General features: G+C 37.8%; 1 protein-coding gene across 1 annotated transcript; it reads right to left on the minus strand.

Moving 5' to 3' along the window:
• Positions 1-588: 588 nt before the first annotated feature.
• LOC138704739 (helicase SRCAP-like) lies at positions 589-20247 on the minus strand. Its single transcript, XM_069832909.1, has 3 exons — positions 19839-20247; positions 17382-17570; positions 589-6348 (listed from the first exon to the last, which is right to left on the minus strand). Exons 1-3 carry the CDS (start codon positions 20056-20058, stop codon positions 2621-2623), a joined length of 4137 nt encoding a protein of 1378 aa, XP_069689010.1. The 5' UTR covers positions 20059-20247; the 3' UTR covers positions 589-2620.
• Between the last annotated feature and the right edge of the window lie 481 nt (positions 20248-20728).

The raw sequence follows: 20728 nt of genomic DNA on the forward strand, positions 1-20728 counted from the left end.
AGTTACGCTGAACTCAAAGACTCCCCCTTCTGCCCTGTACAAAGGTTCCTAGCATTACACGATTTTAGAAAATATATTACATGTAACTGTCAATACAAAGAACACGTTTGCCTAAGAAAGAACCCTTGAATTATTTACAGTGACAATTCAGAGCACTCACGAAATATATTAATTCTTGTGGGATTGCAGATTTAAATATATTCTGACAGAAAAAATTTAACAAGGATTCTCTAGAGCGACATTTTGGAATTAGAAAATGATTACCTTGTAATATCCACCCTAGACTTTCTACATCTGAACATTTTACAATCTATGTGCCGGTTAAAAAATGTGCTGTATTCAAGTGCTAATTATGAACTCCTAATTGAATTCAAGCACCTAGCTTCTACTTCATTAAATATACATGTTTAATTATTAATTATTTTATTTTTAATAATAGCACTAATTAGCGTAAAAGTTATTTCGGTAACAAAAGTACAGTATAATTCTACTTTGCATGTAGGCTAACAATAAAATAATAATAATAATAATAATAATAATAATAATAATAATAATAATAATAATAATAATAATGGTTTATTTCGGCCTTCTCTTCCACTCAACCAGATACAAAATTATGATACAAAATTACTACATTGCTATGAACAGAACATAATCTGGTTTACAATTTTATTACATTTGTTTATTACGTTTCCATATGATAAGAGATTTCTAATGGAGCATATGAGAAAGTAACAGATCTCATGGAAAAGTCATTAATTTAATATTCTCCAATAAGTAGCATATAACTAGTTAATATAGTGCTACTAAATTGTTTTAATTTTACAAAACACATCTTTTGCGTCTTTGTTGTACAAACAGTCATCTTCCTCCTACAATGTTATTAGAAACTGTCCATTTTATACGCTAATAGAATACTGAAATCTTTTAACAAAAGAATTAATTCAATAATAATGAAGTAATTTTTCACTTTTTTGAACCCGTGTGCTAGTAATCTTTTCTCATGCGTTAATTTACTACTCTTCATCAAATGCTATTATTATCTGGCATCTGAATAAAATAAATAAGTGCAAGAACAAGCGCGATAAAGACACAACATTTGCTCTATATGGGTTGAGGGAAAACTGCGGAGAAAACCTTAACATTGACACCCCTTAATTTGAGGATCAGCCAGCAAGCCTTGAGAAACTGCTATAGAAGCAGCACTTTCTCTATCAATACTGTCTTTACTTGTACAATACAATATGCTAACTGCGAGCACTGAGGCTGCAGTATTTGTTCTGTTAGATTGAATGGGGGACAATCACATCACACACGTGATCAGAAGTTAAGGTTGTTGCAACCATAAGGCAAATTTCTGCATGACGCAATCTGGCTTCTCGATAAAACTCCCCTCTCCCTTCCTACTCACATTCCACACAGTGTACACAATATATATATTCTTCCATTTCACCTATGTTCAATTTGTCAATCTATGTCTCTCTACCTGAATATGATTTTTTAAAAATCGAAAGTATTTGTGACAAAGTTGTGATGTGAAATAACAAAAAATTGTTTTCTGTATTAATAAATAAGTTGTTGACTAAAATTATAAAACAATTCATTATTATATGATATGATATATATTCCTCAATATACTTGGTCCTGCTGACCCTTCGCATTTCTGTATTCGGGCCATTTCCTTACTTACACTGTTTACAATTTTAACACAGCCGTCATCTGACCCTTGAAGCCTTTTCTTCATATCCTTTTCACTTTCACTTACAAAATTCATTTCTTGTCCTATTTCTACATTCACTTCATTCCCCTTTTCATAACTTACTGCCGTCTTCTAAATAACATAATACGTTTAACTTTATTTAATATACAACACCTAACCCTCGTAGACTATTTCCCTAAAAATTTTCCCTATTATAAACTTCACTAACTAAGCACTTCTTATACTACACATTCACGCTCGTAGCCTAGCACATTTGTTTCACTTTATTTATAACAGTATTTGAACAAAACTATTATTCAATAAGGCTGAAAAAGTGTCGCAGTTCGATTTCACGTAGAATTTATTATTTATTAAGTGCCCTCATAATAAATACCATAAACAGTGAAGTCACTTTAACACGTGACAACCATTAAAAAGTTATTATTAAACAGTCATGAACATAATCATACCATGTTTCTAACACGTAATGCACAGATTAACTCAATGAATATTAGTAATATGTAAAGTGTCAAATTAAGCACCTTTATTATGGACAATGAAGACTGGACCTACCACTTCACTGATCAAGTATAGGCTACACAGGAGAACGCAAGCCATCGGTTGAGAAACACTGTCCTAAGATAAGCAAATAGACCTGATACATTGTTAATATGAAATTATCTTTCACTGTTCATTGAGTAGAAGCAAGGGACGGAGCATGATATCAGACATATTTTTACCACATCAAGAAAAATGCCGCCAAACAAAATGAAAGTTTTAATAGATGGTAACATTAAGCAGTGCACATAATCTAAAATTATTCTAACAGAATTGCTTGAATATGAACAAATGGTCAGGGAAACATAAAAACAAGATAAGGGCGATCTATCTGGAAATGGCTCTTAGACATAAAATTTATAACTACTTACCCCAAAAAAGACGACGAAGCCCACAAGATACAGATCTTATGAAGGACCAGAGGCAACCCTTCGTTCTTCTTTCCTCATCTTCTTCTGCTGATAGATGTTCCAATGAAGGTGATGGCATGGGATCTACTATGGCGGCTCGCATGAGATCTGGCATGGCTGCAAACATTGGAGCTGACATGGCAGCAGGGACAGGGTCTGGCATGGCATCTAACATGGGAACTGGCATGGCAGGTAGAATGGGGTCTGGAATGGCTGCTAGCACAGGATCTAACATGGGTTGTGGCACGGCAGCTAGCATGGCAGTTGGTACGGGATCTGGAATGGCAGCAGGGACGGGATACGCCATGAAAGCTAGCATGGGAACTGGCATGGCAGCTGGCATAGGATCTAACATGGGATCTGGCATGAGATTTTGTTTGCCAGCTTCATTGGCAGCTAGCATGGCAGTTAGCATAGGATCTAACAAGAGATCTGGCATGAGATCTTGCTTCCCAGTTTCTGTGGCAGCTGGCATAGGATCTAACATGCGATCTGGCATGAGATCACGCTTGCCAGGTTCTATGGCAGCTGCCATAGGATCTAACATGGTATCTGGCATGAGATCTTGCTTGCCAGCTTCTATGGCAGCTGCCATTGGATCTAACATGGTATCTGGTATGAGGTCATGCTTGCCAGCTTCTATGGCATCTGGCACAGCATCTGACACGGGATCTCGCATGAGATTATGCTTGCCAGCTTCTATGGCAGCTAGCATGGCAGCTGGCATATGATCTAACATGAGATATGGCATGAGATCTTGCTTGCCAGCTTCTATGGCAATTGGCATAGGATCTAACATGAGATCTGAAATGAGATTTTGCTCGCCAGCATCTATGGCAGCTAGCATGGCAGCAGGCATAGGATCTAAAATGGGATCTGGCATGAGATCTTCCTTGCCAGCTTCTATGGTATTTGGCATAGGATCTAACATGGGGTCTGGCATGAGATCTTGCTTGCCAGCTTCTATGACAGCTGGCATAGGATCTAACATGGGATCTGACAGGAGATCTTGCTTGCCAGCTCCTATGGCAGCTGCCATAGGATCTAACATACGATCTGGCATGAGATCATGCTTGCCAGCTTCTATGGCAGCCACTCTAGCTGCCATAGGATCTAAAATGGGATCAGGCATGAGATCTCGCTTGCCAGCATCTATGGCAGCTGGCATAGGAACTAACATGCGATCTGGCATGAGATCATGCTTGCCAGCTTCAATGGCAGCTAGCATGGCAGTTGGCATAGAATCTAATATGCGATCAGCCATGAGATCTTGCTTGCCAGCTTTTATGGCAGCTGGCATAAGATCTAACATAGGATCTGTCATGAGATCTTGTTTGCCAGCAGCTAGACAACGAAACCTAAAAGATACATATCTTATAAAGGGCCAGCAGCAACCCTTCGTTCTTCTTTCCTCATCTTCTTCTGCTGGTAGATGTTCCAATGAAGATGCCGGCATGGGATCTACCATGGGGGCTCGCATGAGATCTGGCATGGCTGCTAACATGGGAGCTGACATGGCAGCAGGGACGGGATCTGGCATGGCATCTAACATGGGAACTGGCATGGCAGCCAGAATGGGGTCTGGCATAGCATTTAAGATGGGGGCGGACATGGCAGCTAACATAGGATCTAACATGGGAGGTGGCATGGCAGCTGGTATGGTAGCTGCTACGGGATCTAGCATGGCAGCTGGTATGGGATCTGGCAAGGCAGCAGGGACGGGATCTGCCATGGTAGGTAGCATGGGAATTCGCATGGTAGCTAGCATGGCAGTTGGCATAGGATCTATTATAGGATCTCGCATGAGATTTTGCTTGCCACCTTCTATGGCAGCTGGCATAGTATCTAACATGAGATCTGGCATGAGATCATGCTTGCCAGCTTCAATGGTAGCTAGCATGGGAGCTGGCATAAGTTCTAACATGCGATCTGGCATGAGATCTTGCTTGCCAGCTTCCATGGCAGCTGGCATAGGATCTAACATGCGATCTGGCATGAGATCTTGCTTGTCAGCTTCTATGGCAGATGGCATGACAGCTGGCATATGATCTAACATGCGATCTGGCACGAGATCTTGCTTGCCAGCTTCTATGGCAGCTAGTATGACAGCTGGCATAGGATCTAACATGGGATCTTGCTTGCCAGCTTCTATGGCAGGTAGACGACGAAGTCTACAAGATTCATATCCTATAAAGGGCCGGTAGCAACCCTTAGTTTTTCTTTCCTTTTCCCCTTCTGCTGGTAGATGTTCCAATGAAGATACTGGCATGGGATCTACCATGGGGCCTCGCATGAAATCTGGCATGGCTGCTAACATGGGAGCTGACATGGCAGCAAGGACGGGATCTGGCATGGCATCTAACATGGGAACTGGCATGGCAGCTAGAATGGGGTCTGGCATGGCTTTTAAGGAGGGGGCTGGCATGGCAGCTAGCATGGGATCTAACATAGGTGGTGGCATTACAGCTAGCATGGTAGCTGGTATGGGATCTAGCAGGGCAGCTGGTACGGGATCTGGCATGACAGCAGGGACGGGATCTGCCATGGTAGCTAGCATCGGAAGTGGCATGGCAGCTAGCATGGCAGCTGGCATAGGATTTAACATAGGATCTGGCAAGAGATTTTGCTTGCCACCTTTCATGGCAGCTGGCATTAGATCTAACATGAGATCTGGCATGAGATCACGCTTGCCAACTTCAATGGCAGCTAGCATGGGAGCTGGCATAGGATCTAACATGCGATCTGGCAAGAGAACTTGCTTGCCAGCTTTTATGACAGCTAGTATGACACCTGGCATAGGATCTAACATGGGATCTTGCTTGCCAGCTTCTATGGCAGGTAGACGACGAAGGCTACAAGATACATATCTCATAAAGGGCCAGCAGCAACCCTTCGTTCTTCTTTCCTCATCTTCTTCTGCTGGTAGATGTTCCAATGAAGGTGCCGGCATGGGATCTACCATGGGGGCTCGCATGAGATCTGGCATGGCTGCTAACATGGGAGCTGATATGGCAGCAGGGACGGGATCTGGCATGGCATCTAACATGGGAATTGGCATGGCAGCTAACATGGGGTCTGGTATAGCATTTAACATTGGGGCTGGCATGAGATCTAACATGGGTGGTGGCATGGCAGCTAACATGGTAGCTTGTATCGGATCTAGCATGGTAGCTGGTACGGGATCTGGCATGGCAGCAGGGATGGGATCTGCCATGGTATCTAGCATGGGAACTGGCATGGCAGCTGGCATAGCATCTAACATGGGATCTGGCATGAGATTTTGCTTGCCAGCTTCTATGGCAGCTGGAATAGGATCTAACATGGGATCTAGGATGAGATCTTGATTGCCAGCTTCTATGGCAGCTAACACGGCAGCTGGCATAGGATCTAGCATGCGATCTGGCATGAGATCTTGCTTGCCAGCTTCTATGGCACCTGGCATATGATGTAACATGGGATCCGGCATGAGATTTTTTTTGCCAGCTTCTATGGCAGCTGGTATAGGTTCTAACATGGGATCTGGCATGAAGTCTTGCTTGCCAGCTTCTATGGCAGCTAGAATGTCAGCTGGCTTAGGATCTAACATGGGATCTGGCACGAGATTTTCGTTCCTGGCTTCTATATCAGTTGGCATGGCCTCTAGTCCGAATTCTGGCACTGGTATGCCAAGTGCGATCTCATCTGCAAAGAAACAAAATAAACTTGGTGGTCAAGCATGGGTCATTGCATTCACTCGCCTTCAGTGAATGGCATATTAATAGGGTGAGGATTCGTATGGAACTGCATATTTTTACTCTCCATTTGCATGTCATAGAAAATTATTTTATACATGATTTGAATGGATGTAATAACGAATATTCAAAATTAATTGTACATATTTTCGCATATATCAGGCTTTCTCGTATATAATGGACTACTGAGCATGTAATGTAGCATATTTTCAGTTTCTTGTGGCACAAAAGCCTCAAATTAGCATATTTTGTAAAAACAATAATATTCAGAATTTATTGTCAGCACATAATAATTTTCCCTTAACTGTACTCGATGGCGGGAAATTCCTTTCATATGCAGTATGGGTGTGCGAAAACCAAAACAACCACACCATGCTTTTGTTCCATTTTGCTACTGCGCAACAAGAAGCATTCCCAAACACCTCTACCTACCTGACTTCATCTTCATCATCATCATCATCATCATCATCATCATCATCTATACAAGTATTAGGCCATGTGGACTATTACAATCTCATAATGAAGAGAAATTTTCTCCCTAACTCTTTTTCGAACGTCCCAGGTATCTTTTCCCCTGGGGTTGATAGTGAAGCATAGCATTTGGAATTATGTGGGATCTCATACATTGCAAATGGCTCATCCAGTTCTGATATTTTTATATGAAATAGAATGATTCCAGACTGAGTTCTTCCATTATGTCGTATTTGCGTTTATGGTCCCATTTTGTATATTATGCTGTTCTTCGCATAAATCTCATGCTTTCATCCATTCACCTTAATGTCCATGCCTCACTACCATAACAGAGTGCAAGGTTTGTTAAAGGCGTATTCTAGTGCTTTTCTGTATCAGGGAAGGTTTCATTATCCTGTTTATTATTTCCATAGTTTTGGTGTATTTTGCAATTTTGCTTATTATAGACTATCCAAATCATTATCAAATATTAATTTGTAGCCAAGATAATATAAAATAATTAACTCATTCTAAAATTTTGCCATTCAAACATATTTTACTTGGGACAGGGTTTTTCACCAGAAGGGCATAACTTTTTTTTTTCCTGTATTTATTTCCATGTTATATTTTTTGCAATGATGTCTAAATTATGTACAGAGTATTGTAAATTATTTTCTGCAAACGATATTAAAAGTAGGTTATCAATGAACCTATTTTTAAATTTGTTAATCTGGAATTGATCATGTCGCATTTGTCTCAGTTCCTGAAGATTATTTCGTTCATGTGCATTATAAACAGAAGAAGGGAGAGACTGCAATCCCGTTTTACTCCTGTGTTAATTTCGAGCCATTCTGAGGTCCACTGGTCAATGATTTTGTTAAATAAATAATTTCGGGTGTTTCTTACATATTGCCATCTGCTGATTCCAAATATGAAGTCAGAAATTTTCCATCACTCACCATTTCTTTTTTATTTTAAAAATGATTTTTCCCCCGTTTATTGGCATTTGTGGTATATAATATGCTGATCAGAAGGAGTATTTTACATTTATATTTCATTCCATTGTGTCAACAATTGACTTATTGTTGGTGATTGTTGTCTGTGAATTCACGAATAACAACAATGGCATTTCCCTCAGAAAGCGTGATTATAAGGTAAAATTCCCAGATGAATAGACGCTTTCTTTAAAGAAAGAAGTTAATCCTGTGCTGTCTTCCGTTGTCAATTGAATTGTGATAGAAGTGTATATATCAATATAACAATACAAGTTACACCACAGTAGACTACTAAGACATGCTATGTTGCACGTGTTGTTCAGTTGTGCAATTAAAAGTTCTCCAGATAAAATTTTGTCACTAACTCTTTCACCCAGTATTCACACAATGTAAACAATGCGAAAATTTCGGAATACTGTACTTGAATGTGACACTTTATAGATTGTAATAATGGTGAGGGCATGCCTTGCTCCAAAACATGACAGTCTTTTTTCCTAGAATTAGTAAACCCTCATAAACTCCCATTTTCCCCTCAACTCTTATGCAAGTGGCAGAAATAAAATATGACAATGACTTCAAGAATTGGCAACTGAGCTAAGTGTTTATTCTTTGCTCGTTCCTACAGTTAAGTGGTGAAGAAAGTGAGGGAAAGCTGTCATGTTTTGGAGCAAAGTTATAAGTGTAAAGGTGTCGTCTTTACATGCAATGAAGGCATTTTGGAGCCAACAAGGTAGAACTCCATGCCCAAGTTACCTCCCATACGCAGTGAGAAGAAAGTAACTAGAAGGGGATTGTAAATAGACATAATAATTAAATAACATTATTTCATGATATGAATACTTCACTTGAGGTTGTTTCACGTTAATTTATCTACATAGGTCTATTTCTAAATAAAGTCAGTCCCTCTCTCTTTTTTGCATTGCATAATGACCTGTAATGCACAAAATTCCTAATAAAAAGTGTGTATTATGATAACTTGAAATTATAACATTAAAGCTTTCGCTTATGGACATGCTTGTTCATCATCGTAGCCAACGTTGAAATCTCTGGTCATAAGGTTAAAACATCGCAACTCCAGTAATCGCATCTGCAGATCCATTGATATATCCAGTGGTGTCATTCTAATTTCTTAACAATCAGTTCTCTCCGTTAATGACCGCAAATTTAAAAATATTAAATAACATAATAATAAACAGCTACAAATAAAGGAAAACTGCAATTCAACATGTTCTTGCATAATTTAAAAAGCTGACTCACGTCACAAAGAATGGGAGTAGATTTTTGACACTTCATCTGTGCGCTCAGTAGCTGAGGGTTGCCTCACTACAGACACATCATATCACAGACATTGTCCTACCTACTATACTATTATATGCACAAATACAGTATAATATACAGCATTATACTATATACACAAATTAAATAAAAACAATAGAAGCAGGAAATACATGCGTTTAGGTGTTCCTTATTCAGAAACGACTGATGTTTCCTGGAAATGCGGCAGTGTGGGTCAAGTGCTGTTCTATGCATGTGCAGAATCTTTTTTACTTTCTCCCAACGTTCTTATCTCCAACACAATAACGGTAGATAAAGTGTAAGAAGTCCACAGAACAACACCAACTAACTAGCTTTCAATAGCTGCTCATATCGACATATTGTTTGAATTAACCCAAGATGCCCCAGCCAGAAATAGGAAAAAGTAGTGCTTGTTTGTTGTAGCCCTGTGCTCCACATAAGGACTTAAAAGAAATACTATACTATCCGAAGATGCATCTGCAATACACACTTATACCACATACTGTTACATAAAGTTAATTTAACATGTTCAGCATATCACTGCCACTTCTAGCAATGCCATATTGTATCTTTGGTCCAGGTAAAATACAATATGTCATTGCAGAAAGTGGCAGGATTGAGTCTTTCCATAAATGACGAATACTTTTCGTGGACCAAAAATATAGTATGGCTTTCCTAAGAAGTAGGGATGATGTACTAAACATTTACCACTTTCGAAACATCAGTCAATGGAACCAATTTTACTTTTCTCACATATACCTCTACCACCACTAATACAGGCTTGGTTTTAAGAATCGAGGCATGTGAGGTGCAAGCTGGCACTTGTACCATCTTCGCAATGATGTGTGAGGCTTGTGGTTTCTCACACTGAGGATTTAGTGGATCAGTTGCTGAACGCATGTTGTGTCCAATGAATCTCTTTGCCTGTTTGCCACTTTTGGGAAAGGAAGTTAAGGATGAAGAGGAAATTATCCTGCACACTTTGGTGGAGAAGAGAGTGATATCTTCAGTAGACTGTCAATACCGTATTCCAAGTATCTAATTGTTTTATTTTCCTATATTATTATTCATTTTTATCACAGATTTGTTCCTTGGACCCGCATAATTATGAACTTACATCACTATTGATATAAAACTTTAAAAAATCCTCCCACATAATTAATTTTTGGCAGCCTGAGACAAAAATAGGTACAGTGATTCTAAAACAAGTTACAAATGAGTTTTTTTTTACACTATTTTCTACACATTTACGACACTTAAGGTTCCCTGTCCAACAATATGAAAGAAGAAAATAAGCATGGACTGGGTGGTCCATGATACTATGCCAAAACTGAAGTTCTTCTGATCTTAGCTCTACATACTTTGTTTTTGTCTCTTGACAATCAAACTGCTGTTTTAAATTTTAATTAATGAAGTGCTATCTAGAGGTCGTTCCACTCTAATAATTTATGTCAATTTTATCAGGTACGAGTAAATGACTATGTCTAAATAGTTTGAGATCTTCCCCTATAAACTGGTTCCTTGGGAAGCCAATCTCTAAATTGTTGACAGCAAGATTACCACGTGGATTAGACATGTTCCAATGTGTACAGTTTCATCTCTTGGACAAAGACAAGCCCCTCCTATATAGTTACAGATTGGCCTAAGGGAGCATTCAAGGATTCCAGCCCTGCGAATAGATTTGTATGTTAAGAAACTTCCCAAACTATATGATAAATACCTGGATCTAAAAAAAAAAAAAAAAGAGCTAGACAGCGAGGAAGTGATATAATAAAACAAAACACATAAAAGATATCTGGGCTAGTTGTTTGATACTGCTATGACACATGCAATGAAAGAGATTAGAAATGAGGAGGACCAGATATTTCTTGAAATGCAAAGAGAAGACGTATTTTGAAGTAGCATAGAAGGTGCTGATCTAAAAACAGTTGCAAAAGAAACCAAGAATGAATGAAGAGACCTCGGTATGAAGAAGTGAATTGTGTGTATGTCTAATACCTATCCACTTCACTTGCGTGATTTGGGTTCTGCATACTGCAGATAGATGGCAGGACTGTGACCCATTTTCAAGTTGCACACCACTTCAGCAGGCCGCATTATGCATGATGTGTATCTGTGAGGAGTTATGTCGTGTATTAGAGTGAATGTATGAGTAAGTGTTTAGGGTGAGTATATGTGTAAGTGTTCGTGTAAGTGTAGTGTAGGAAATGATGAGGATGATGATGAAGGTGAGGAAGAAAGAAGGGGGAAACCCGGTGCCAGCACGTAGCCTACTCCTGTTGAATAGCACCAAGGGGACTGCCAGGCTTAACATCCCCATCCGACAGACAAATCACTATTAACAGTGACATATACCTTCTTTTCATATGCACTGTGAAGAGATTTAGGATTTAACCCAGGTATATTGTAGGGCCGCGATAAGTAGCGAGCTGAGCTCTCTAGTCTGAGAATGACCCCTGATCACATATGTATGACATAATCGCGATAACTGAGACTCCTTGACAGCGTTCTACAATAGTACTACCGTACAAAAAACATTTGCTCTACAGATGAAGTGAATTTCCGCAAATGATAACAAGACAACTCTCTATGGCTATAGTAGCAAACTTTTATTTATGCTCATAAGCTCATTACTGAAACTAGTGTGTACTGCACAAATTCCTTATGACGTTATTAAACATTAAGCAATAAGTAAGTAAAATACAAATATATATATATAGATTGGCCACCTTGAATATTTTAAAATGGCACTTTCTTACTGAAAGTACAAGGGTGGAAAAGGAATGCGAAAGATAGAAACAAATGTTGGAGCACTGGAAGAGCGGTCAAGGTCTGCAATAGGCTGTGGTACCAATGTTGTTGTTGATATAATTATGTTTATTTAACGACGCTCGCAACTGTACAGGTTATATCAACGTCGCTGGTGTGTCTGAATTTTGTCCAGCAGGAGTTCTTTTACATGCCAGTAAATCCACTGACATGAGCCTGTCGCATTTAAACACACTTAAATGCCATCGACTCAGCCGGAATCGAACCCGCAACCTCGAGCATTGAAGGCCAGCGCTATATGTTGTTGTTGTTGATTTAATTTACGGTTTATTTAACAATGCTCGCAACTGCAGAGGCTATATCAGCGTCGCCAGTGTGCCAGAATTTTTGTTCCGCAGGAGTCCTTTTACATGCCAGTAAATCTACTGACATGAGCCTGTCACATTTAAACACACTTAAATGCCATCGACCTCGGCCGCGATCGAACCCGCAACCTCGAGCATAGAAGGCCAGAGCTATACCAACTGCGCTACCGAGGGCGATGTTGTTGATGGTGGTGATGATGATGATGATGATGATGATGATAACTTAGTTCATTATTTATTCGAAGTCTTCAAATATAAATCTGCAGTTGGATGGTTCACTTTTGCAGATAATTTGACAGGTGTTATTTGTTTTTAAAACCATCTACAGTGTTCAGTATATAGCTAATTTACCAAATTATTTCAATGAAAAATAGCTTGTAAATCAACTCTGAAATTTCTGAAGTACGAGTAATTAGGCGTACTATCATTGTAAAATTTCCTTACAGGAAAAAATAAATAATCGACTTAAAATTTATTTTTAAATAATGCGAATTATTGATGAAACAGCAATAAGCTGTAATGACAGTAGAAATAAAGTCTTAACTCTTTTTACCAGGAGTTGTTTCAATGTCATCTGGTCGCTCGCTAGCCATTTTCCGGATTCTTATGACATTTGCATTACTAACGCCAGTGTATTCAGCAGCTCTGGATGTAGCCTGCCTTAGAGGAGCGATTAGCCTGTGTTTCGAGCCTCTTTGCCACAACATTCTATTATATTCTTTATAATCTTCCTCTCTCTACTGTGTATTACTTGGCCACGCCGTCGAGTTGATCTTAGTTGCTCCATTGCTAAATACAAACTGTGAGGAGGTAATGTTTTCGTACTAGTGATACTCAGTGTTATCTGAGGTCCGCAGAATGCACACAGAGGTGACGAGGTTGTCATCTCTTTTCCCCACTTCCCCGCTCTCAGAAGTCGCTACTTATCGCGGCCCTACAATACTGGTGCACAATTTAGTGATTAGAAGTTGTGCACCACCATCTCTCCTAGTCCTGAGGTAGAAATTTTACATGAAAATTTCTGACCCTGTCGGGAATCGAACCCAGGCCAGCTAGTCTGGAGGCACTACCACAGAGCTAACTTGGTGGACATGAAGAAGTGCATTTATATCCAAGAAAGGTATAGCGACCGACCTTCCTCCTACCTCTTCATCATGTTAATCACCTAGTGAATCTGATAGCGAGAATGAATATTGACTGTCTGAATCATTATCTTCATTTTCAACATTATTACCTGTGTCAGTTGTTCCCTCCTCACCACCTAGTGTTCCTAAAAACATATTCGAGTTACCTAAAGTAGTCAGTGCCTTGGATAGAGTCAATCTTCCAGATTGTGCAGCAGTATTTGTAGCTGAAGCCATTGCTGAGACACTAGATAACATTAGAGAGTGGAACAAAGCATCTATTGGTATTCAAAGTCCATATAATGATATCAAGCTTCTTACTCTCCATAAGAAATATCCCAACCAAACTGTAGATAAGAAAGCAAATTTATAGGCTATTATGGCATTTTGCCAACATCTTTGGTTTCTCTCTGAGCAACTGGTTGCTTTTTTGATGACCAAGTGACCACAGAGAAAAATAAAAATCATCACAATCATCATCATCATCATCATCATCATCATTTCCTAAACAGGCTTTAGATAATGTGGTCTGTTGTGGACTCAATTCGTTTAACCAGCAAAAAAAGGAAAATATAGTAACAAACTTGCAGCCTCCACAGAAACCTGATACTCCTCAATGACTACAGACCATGGCTAAATTGGAAAACCTGAAATTGGAAAATCCTGTAACATTAAGAACCAGTTATTTATTTGAAGATTGAAATAGGAAGAGTCAAATCTCAACCTTTCCTGCACAGACTTCCTACAGAGTGGTTTTCAAGGAACTTCGTGATTGCTCCTCTTAGACGAAAGTAGAAAATGACACGACAGAACTAACTATCAACCTGTTCCAAAAGTACAATGAGACATTAACGAAGATGAATAGAAACAGTTTCTTCTATAACTTTTATCCAAACACCGATAAGAGTTTTCTACTCCTTCAAAGCTGCTCTGACTTTTTTCTTTTACTATGTTACACATTATAAACTTCTCAGCTCTGGAGCGACTTGTAAATGGTAATATTTTAATGAAATTTTTTGTGCTTGTTTTACGCATTAATGCATGATATTAGCCTTGTGGGAATTTGAATTTTTGAAAGTTCGGTTTTTTGGACCACACTACCATGTCAAGGCACTGGAGGAATTTCTGTTAGCTACTAGCAAACACATGTAATTTTTAAGTGAAGAGTTCTCTTTTAGATCTCTTATGTCAGATTCTAGAATATTGACATAACTAAGTACTTGACTGAGGGTATCGCATGTATTTTGCATGTTTAATCTTACTGTTTCTAGTTGGAAAAGAGATTCGGTATCATGTACGTATCTCTTGCAGACTTAATGTTCTCTCAGAAGATAAAATTTTCTTGGTAGGCGATCTATTGCAGACTGCATCCTGTTGTTCTCTCACCAGTGATAGCTTGATTGAAATATGATGTGAACTGACATGAACTTTTGTACTGTCACCCCTTGACAATCTTTCTGATGATAAACATTTCTTGCATGGAAAGATGAAGGACCCACCTCATGTAAAAGCCTCATACTCAGGATTGCCGAATTTGAGACAATTAAGGTAGAATGCACTTCTGACCACACACCTCTTAGCTTTACAAACCACTCACTATTGCTCGTGTAGTGTGGTCTCTCACCTCGCATGCATCGGATCTTAAAAAACAAGCCTTTTGAAGACTTGATTGCTGTGTGGATTTAGATTCAAACATGAGCACAGCTTAAATGATATTGACTAGTAATGACCCAGCAACCATACAGCATTCTGAATCGTTAGAGACTGGAATCTTTTGTTGAGTTCAAAGTGCAAAATGTGGGATTTTCAAATGGGAAAATCGGTGCTTTCAATTGAATTTTTCAGTATTTTCACATTGTTCGTTTTCGAGCTTGGAAATTGGTATGTTCGTTTTTATAGTCTTTAAACACTTTTTCCCAGATATTCGCAAGTTTTTTTTTTTTTTGTTTTGCACACTGCAAAAAATAAGTAGCAATAGAAGTCAGCACAAGAGATTGTTCATCTTCCTTGCAAAAATTAATCGCTGATGCATGTTTTATCGACTTCTTTCCCACGAGACCTCACAATTACAAAATTTACACATGACTGTACTTTCGTCTGTGCAATAAAACCCATGCCTTTTATACTGGAAAGCTCTGACCCTTGGAGCTATTTTATTATTAAGCATTCTCGTAGCCTCACTTGCATGGAAACATGATAATAATGTTTTTTCGCCTATGTGTGACACTATAAACAAATAAAACAAACACACTCAACACGCTCCAAAATAATATGAACTAAGGATGCATTCAGCAGGCTCACAATACGATTCTCGCACATCGCTACATATATATATCAGATATGATGTCAGGAGTGTGTTTAGACCAGGTATTTGAATTAAAACCTTCTAGCTCGTTGACTAAAACAGATTCAGTATCGAATGTGCAATACTAGCGACCATAAATATCGACCTTATGTGTGCGACAGCTATCGATTATCGATTGTAGTAAAAAGAATTAAAAATTGAAAATTCGCGCACATAATTCGCTAATTGCTTAAAAAATCGCATTCCCGACTTGATACGGATTTTGCGATGTTTCACGAGTTCAAATCAGGCATAAATGAATTGAAGAATGCATATTTACTGTAATTAGATGTTGAGAAATATTTTTTTCCAAAATTCGAGAAATATTCCATTCCCTATGAATTGGTAATACTTTAAAAGAAGGAAATAACATATTTCATTCAAATGGAACAGCAAATTGTAGGAGAGAGGAAAACGAAGTAGGGTAAATCTTGTTAATATTGTGATAAGAGTAATATCGTGATACTGTGTTTGATAGCTTATCATGGTTTTACAGAGCGAGAGAAGGACCAATTTTATGCAGCAACTTGTCCACGAACTTGTCCTTAATACATTGTCACAAAAAACAGATTTTTGTCTCGATAAGTAAAATTATAATAAATTCTCATACCAACTATCACGATATTACTCATATCACGATATTACCAACCTTTACCCCATCTTATTAATGTGCTTAATAATGTATTTTGTAGTCGAAAATCTATTTATTTATTTAAATTATGTTTTTGAATAATGAATTATGGTTCATAATTGTGTATGCGATATTAGCACTCAAAGAGAAAGGGATATTGGTAGACGACTGCCAAAGTAATTGCAGATCATTTTCAAGCCTGCAAACATAGTAATATCGACAGGCCAGTTCTAAAGAGAAACAACTCAAAATTTAAAGTTTTGAGAAAAATGAAGTTTAAAGCTTCAACCATACATAAAACATGATTAATTGAATTTGGATTAAGTTAAACGATCTTTTGATTCTTCACAGCAACATAAAGCTTCAAAATGCAGGTTTCTTTAAACTTTAAATTTTGAGTTGTTTCCCTTTCAAGCTGGGCCATCGATTTTGTATTTCTGTTTTGACTACCTGCACACTTGGATAAGAAACAATAATTTAATAATATGATATGATTATATTTAATGTCAAATTAAAAAACTATAATTTCGTGTTAAAATGTTAAATTAATATTCTTCCTTTTATGTCAAGAACCTAATTTGTTTTACTACAAACATTTAAGAACAGGTTCTATGAACTAAGACAAATTGAACAAGTGAATCCACTGGATAAATGCCCTATTCCCTACCAGTAAGAATCGAAGTCTCCTGAACTTGTTCACAGAGTATGTGGATTTCCAGAGTACCGCAATCCTTTGTGCTGGAAATGCCGACAAATCAGATATTTTTATTACAGCGCTTGCTATTTGCAGTACACATTTGTAAAGGGGATGAATGTAGCCTAAATCAGAATCAAATATTTTTAATTTTAAGGGCCATGGCTTAAATTGAGTTATACTTTAAATGTTCCCATCCCAAGCATGTTGAAATGGAATAACAACAGTGGCCGACTAGTTGATTGCACTACTCTGGGATTCTGCTTGTGCATAGCCGAAAGAGCTTCTACTTCAGAATGTAAACAGTTACTGTACCTATGAACAAAGAGGAGTGGAAAAGACGATTCTCCAATTTCTGCTGATGCCACAGCTCCTCCTGCTCGACTTTCTTCTCCCACTTGGCGTAACATCTGCTGGATTCCTCGAAGTGATCGCTGCTCGAGCTCTGGGTGGCAGCGTCTGGCATCATCGGCTTTGCCGGCTTGCCAGTTGTATCATGTTGAGCTAAAAGGCAGTGTAATTCTGAACTGAAATCTTCGTAATACACTGATTGCTAACTATGAAGAGAATAAATAGGTACTGTCCAGCCGAATGGTTATATCTCTTCCCTGTTTGTCCCACTCGTTTCTCCTGTCCTCTTTGTAAGGACTAGTGGCTGAGCTGTTAGGTTCTTCTCTGCAAATATTTGCTGTACGGAATTGGAAGTTTACGTAATATTATACAACTATTTAAAATAATTTAAAGAAAAGGGTCCCATTAAGTAAGTAACTGTCATGTGATTTCCCCTGTTTTGATGACCGTGTGACATAACCACTTGGATGGACAGTAGCATGACAACATGTACGTCACCAAATTAAACCATTAACAATAAGTGAATCATAAAAGTAAAATCTGAAAAGGAATCAAAAGATGAAGCACGTAGTAATGGCTACTTCTAATATAGGCATAACCTCTAAGAAAAATAAATTCAGAGAACTGAAATAAAGAAGTTTAGACTTTTATTAAAATATGAAATTAAATTATCCATATTCTTTTATTTACAGATGGCTCCTAAATGTTATGTTTCTGTGCGTACCAACAATTACTAGAGTGCTTTAAGTGAGTGTGTTACATTACAGTTCTCAAATTTCCAACTGAAAAGATAAGTTATGTGGCTGGAAGCTACTCGTATACTATGAAATATTTTCACGCCAACAAAGAATTCAGTTGTGTGTATTAAACACTTTGAAGTAAACGATTTGTATCTAGTACATGTTTCTAGAGACAGAGAAGGAAATATGCAAGAACAGTCCTAAAACAGATGTCTCTTATAACTATTTCCAGGTTTACGGGAACAATTAGATAATCTTATTCCTCAACAAGAATGGACCCTGCTAACAAGTGGCAGAAGTACATTCAGAGATTTGAGCAGCAACAAATTAAGTGGTTGCAAATGGACAAAATTAATTCGTTTGATGAACTATGTAACATTAGATACTTTAAAAAAGATAGCAGGTGGATCATTAATCTCAATGCAGTGTTTCTGTACTTTTTGTTGGTTAATTTTGAGGGTGTGTCACAAATATATTGATGTACTAAAATATATGAAAATTTATCAGTGTGTAAATAATCAAAATGATATTCATTGCATCACAGAGTCGGTAAGTGCACACATGAAATTAGAAATGTGGTCTCAATTGGAGAGCATTCTTCTGAAGTATGTAAATTATAATAATTATTACGGTGTAATGATGTTTAGTGTTAACACTGACAGCATGTTGGCCACGTTTGTATGTTTACTTAAGTATAATGCTTTATTGGAGGAAGTATTCGAAAGACGCTTGTTATGTTTATTGAAACAAATTTCAAACACATTAAATATAATGCCAAAATACTTATGTGATGTATTATAAGTGCATCTTTGTTGTACAAACAGTCATCTTCCTCCTACAATGTTATTAGAAACTGTCCATTTTATATGCTAATAGAATACTGAAATCTTTTAACAAATGCAGTAAATCAATAATAATGAAGTAATTTTTCACTTTTTTGAACCCGTGTGCTAGTAATCTTTTCTCATGCGTTAATTTACTACTCTTCATCAAATGCTATTATTATCTAGCATCTGAATAAAATAAATAAGTGCAAGAACAAGCGCGATAAAGACACATTTGCTCTATATGGGTTAGGGAAAACTGCGGAGAAAACCTCAACATTGACATCCCTTAATTTGAGGATCAGCCAGCAAACCTTGAGAAACTGCTATAGAAGCAGCACTTTCTCTATCAATACTGTCTTTACTTGTACAACACAATATGCTAACTGCGAGCACTGCGGCTGCAGTATTTGTTCTGTTGCATTGAATGGGGGACAATCACATCACACACGTGATCAGAAGTTAAGGTTGTTGCAACCATAAGGCAAATTTCTGCATGACGCAATCTGCAGTAGGTTCTGAAATGTAGACTATGATTACACCGTAAAAAAGGTCCGTTCAAAAGAATAGGGCAATAATGCAACAAAAAGTAGAACATTTCCTAAAAACAGTAAAAGACCACATAATGCAAATAAATATAAAATAAAAGTAGGTTGTATTGGTTCACATTGAAGTGTAAAGAGTTTATAATGCATCCTGCATTATCTCTGATGTATAAGAAAAAATATGATATTTCATCAACTTCCGAGCCCTATTCATCACTCATCAACTCATCACTTTTTCCCACCTCACTTCTGACATTCCCATCGCATCCACTCTGTTTCTTCTCATTGCTTCCTTCATGTTTTCTAACTTACTTGGTAACTGTGGAGTCTTCACATCCCGCGCTGTACTCTTCAATCTTCTTTTCTTCTCTTCACTGTATTGCCTCATGATTTGCCCTTCCCCAGTATCCCCCACCCGGACATCCGATTGGGGGGATAGTTTACGTCCGGAGTTTTTTACCAGGGAAAGACTCATCATGCCATTTTTTATCATATTCTTCTTGGGATGTAGATTAATGCGGTAGCTTCCCATTGCTATCCGCACACCACTCTCTCTTTCGCATCTTGAAAGATCCCAGGGGGCCCCAACGTGGAGGTGAGGAGAGTGGATTTGACTAATTAGGCCCTCCGGACTTCACCGAAATTTACCACAAGGGTTAAATATCAGTTCCATCAGGGTTTTTGACCCAATCAGAGACTGGGAAATCCCAATTAGTCTTTGCCCCCCGTTATTGAGTCTAAAGCATTACAAAGGTTATCAATGTGAAAAGATAACTAAGATATTTATCGAACATGACACCAAGAAAGATGGTCTTCCAGCATGATTTAAAATTAAAGTTATGTCATTGAAATATAGATATGTAAAATTAACATTATTACTAAGAAATAAACATGAAGTTCTGTCTACATTAATAATAAGATTATTAGAACGACACCATTTTTAAATTCGCAAATACTAATCATTAATTTTTAGTATGTGCAATACCTAGATGCAAAACAGGAACAAGATGAAGTTAAACTTCTATGAAAATTAAACAAACTAACACTTCAATATTATTAATTTATGCAGTGATAAGAGAAGTTGTAAAACAAATACAAAGGAAAAATCGTGAACTGAACAAAATTTTAAAAGTAATAATTATATGATTGATAGAATTCTGGAAAAAAAAAAATTAACTTCAATCTTTATATTTTTGTAGAGT

This window comes from Periplaneta americana, chromosome 8 (assembly GCF_040183065.1).
Source record: "Periplaneta americana isolate PAMFEO1 chromosome 8, P.americana_PAMFEO1_priV1, whole genome shotgun sequence".
Classification (NCBI taxonomy): Eukaryota; Metazoa; Arthropoda; class Insecta; order Blattodea; family Blattidae; genus Periplaneta; species Periplaneta americana.

Excerpts from the sequence above, each read along its gene's own strand:
- LOC138704739 (XM_069832909.1), bottom strand. The coding sequence starts at position 20,058 with ATGGGAAGCTACCGCATTAATCTACATCCCAAGAAGAATATGATAAAA. Across the intron at positions 17,571-19,838 it reads GAAGACTCCACAGTTACCAA|CTCAACATGATACAACTGGC; the intron begins GTAAGTTAGAAA and ends ACTGCCTTTTAG. Across the intron at positions 6,349-17,381 it reads CCACTCCTCTTTGTTCATAG|ATGAGATCGCACTTGGCATA; the intron begins GTACAGTAACTG and ends GTTTCTTTGCAG.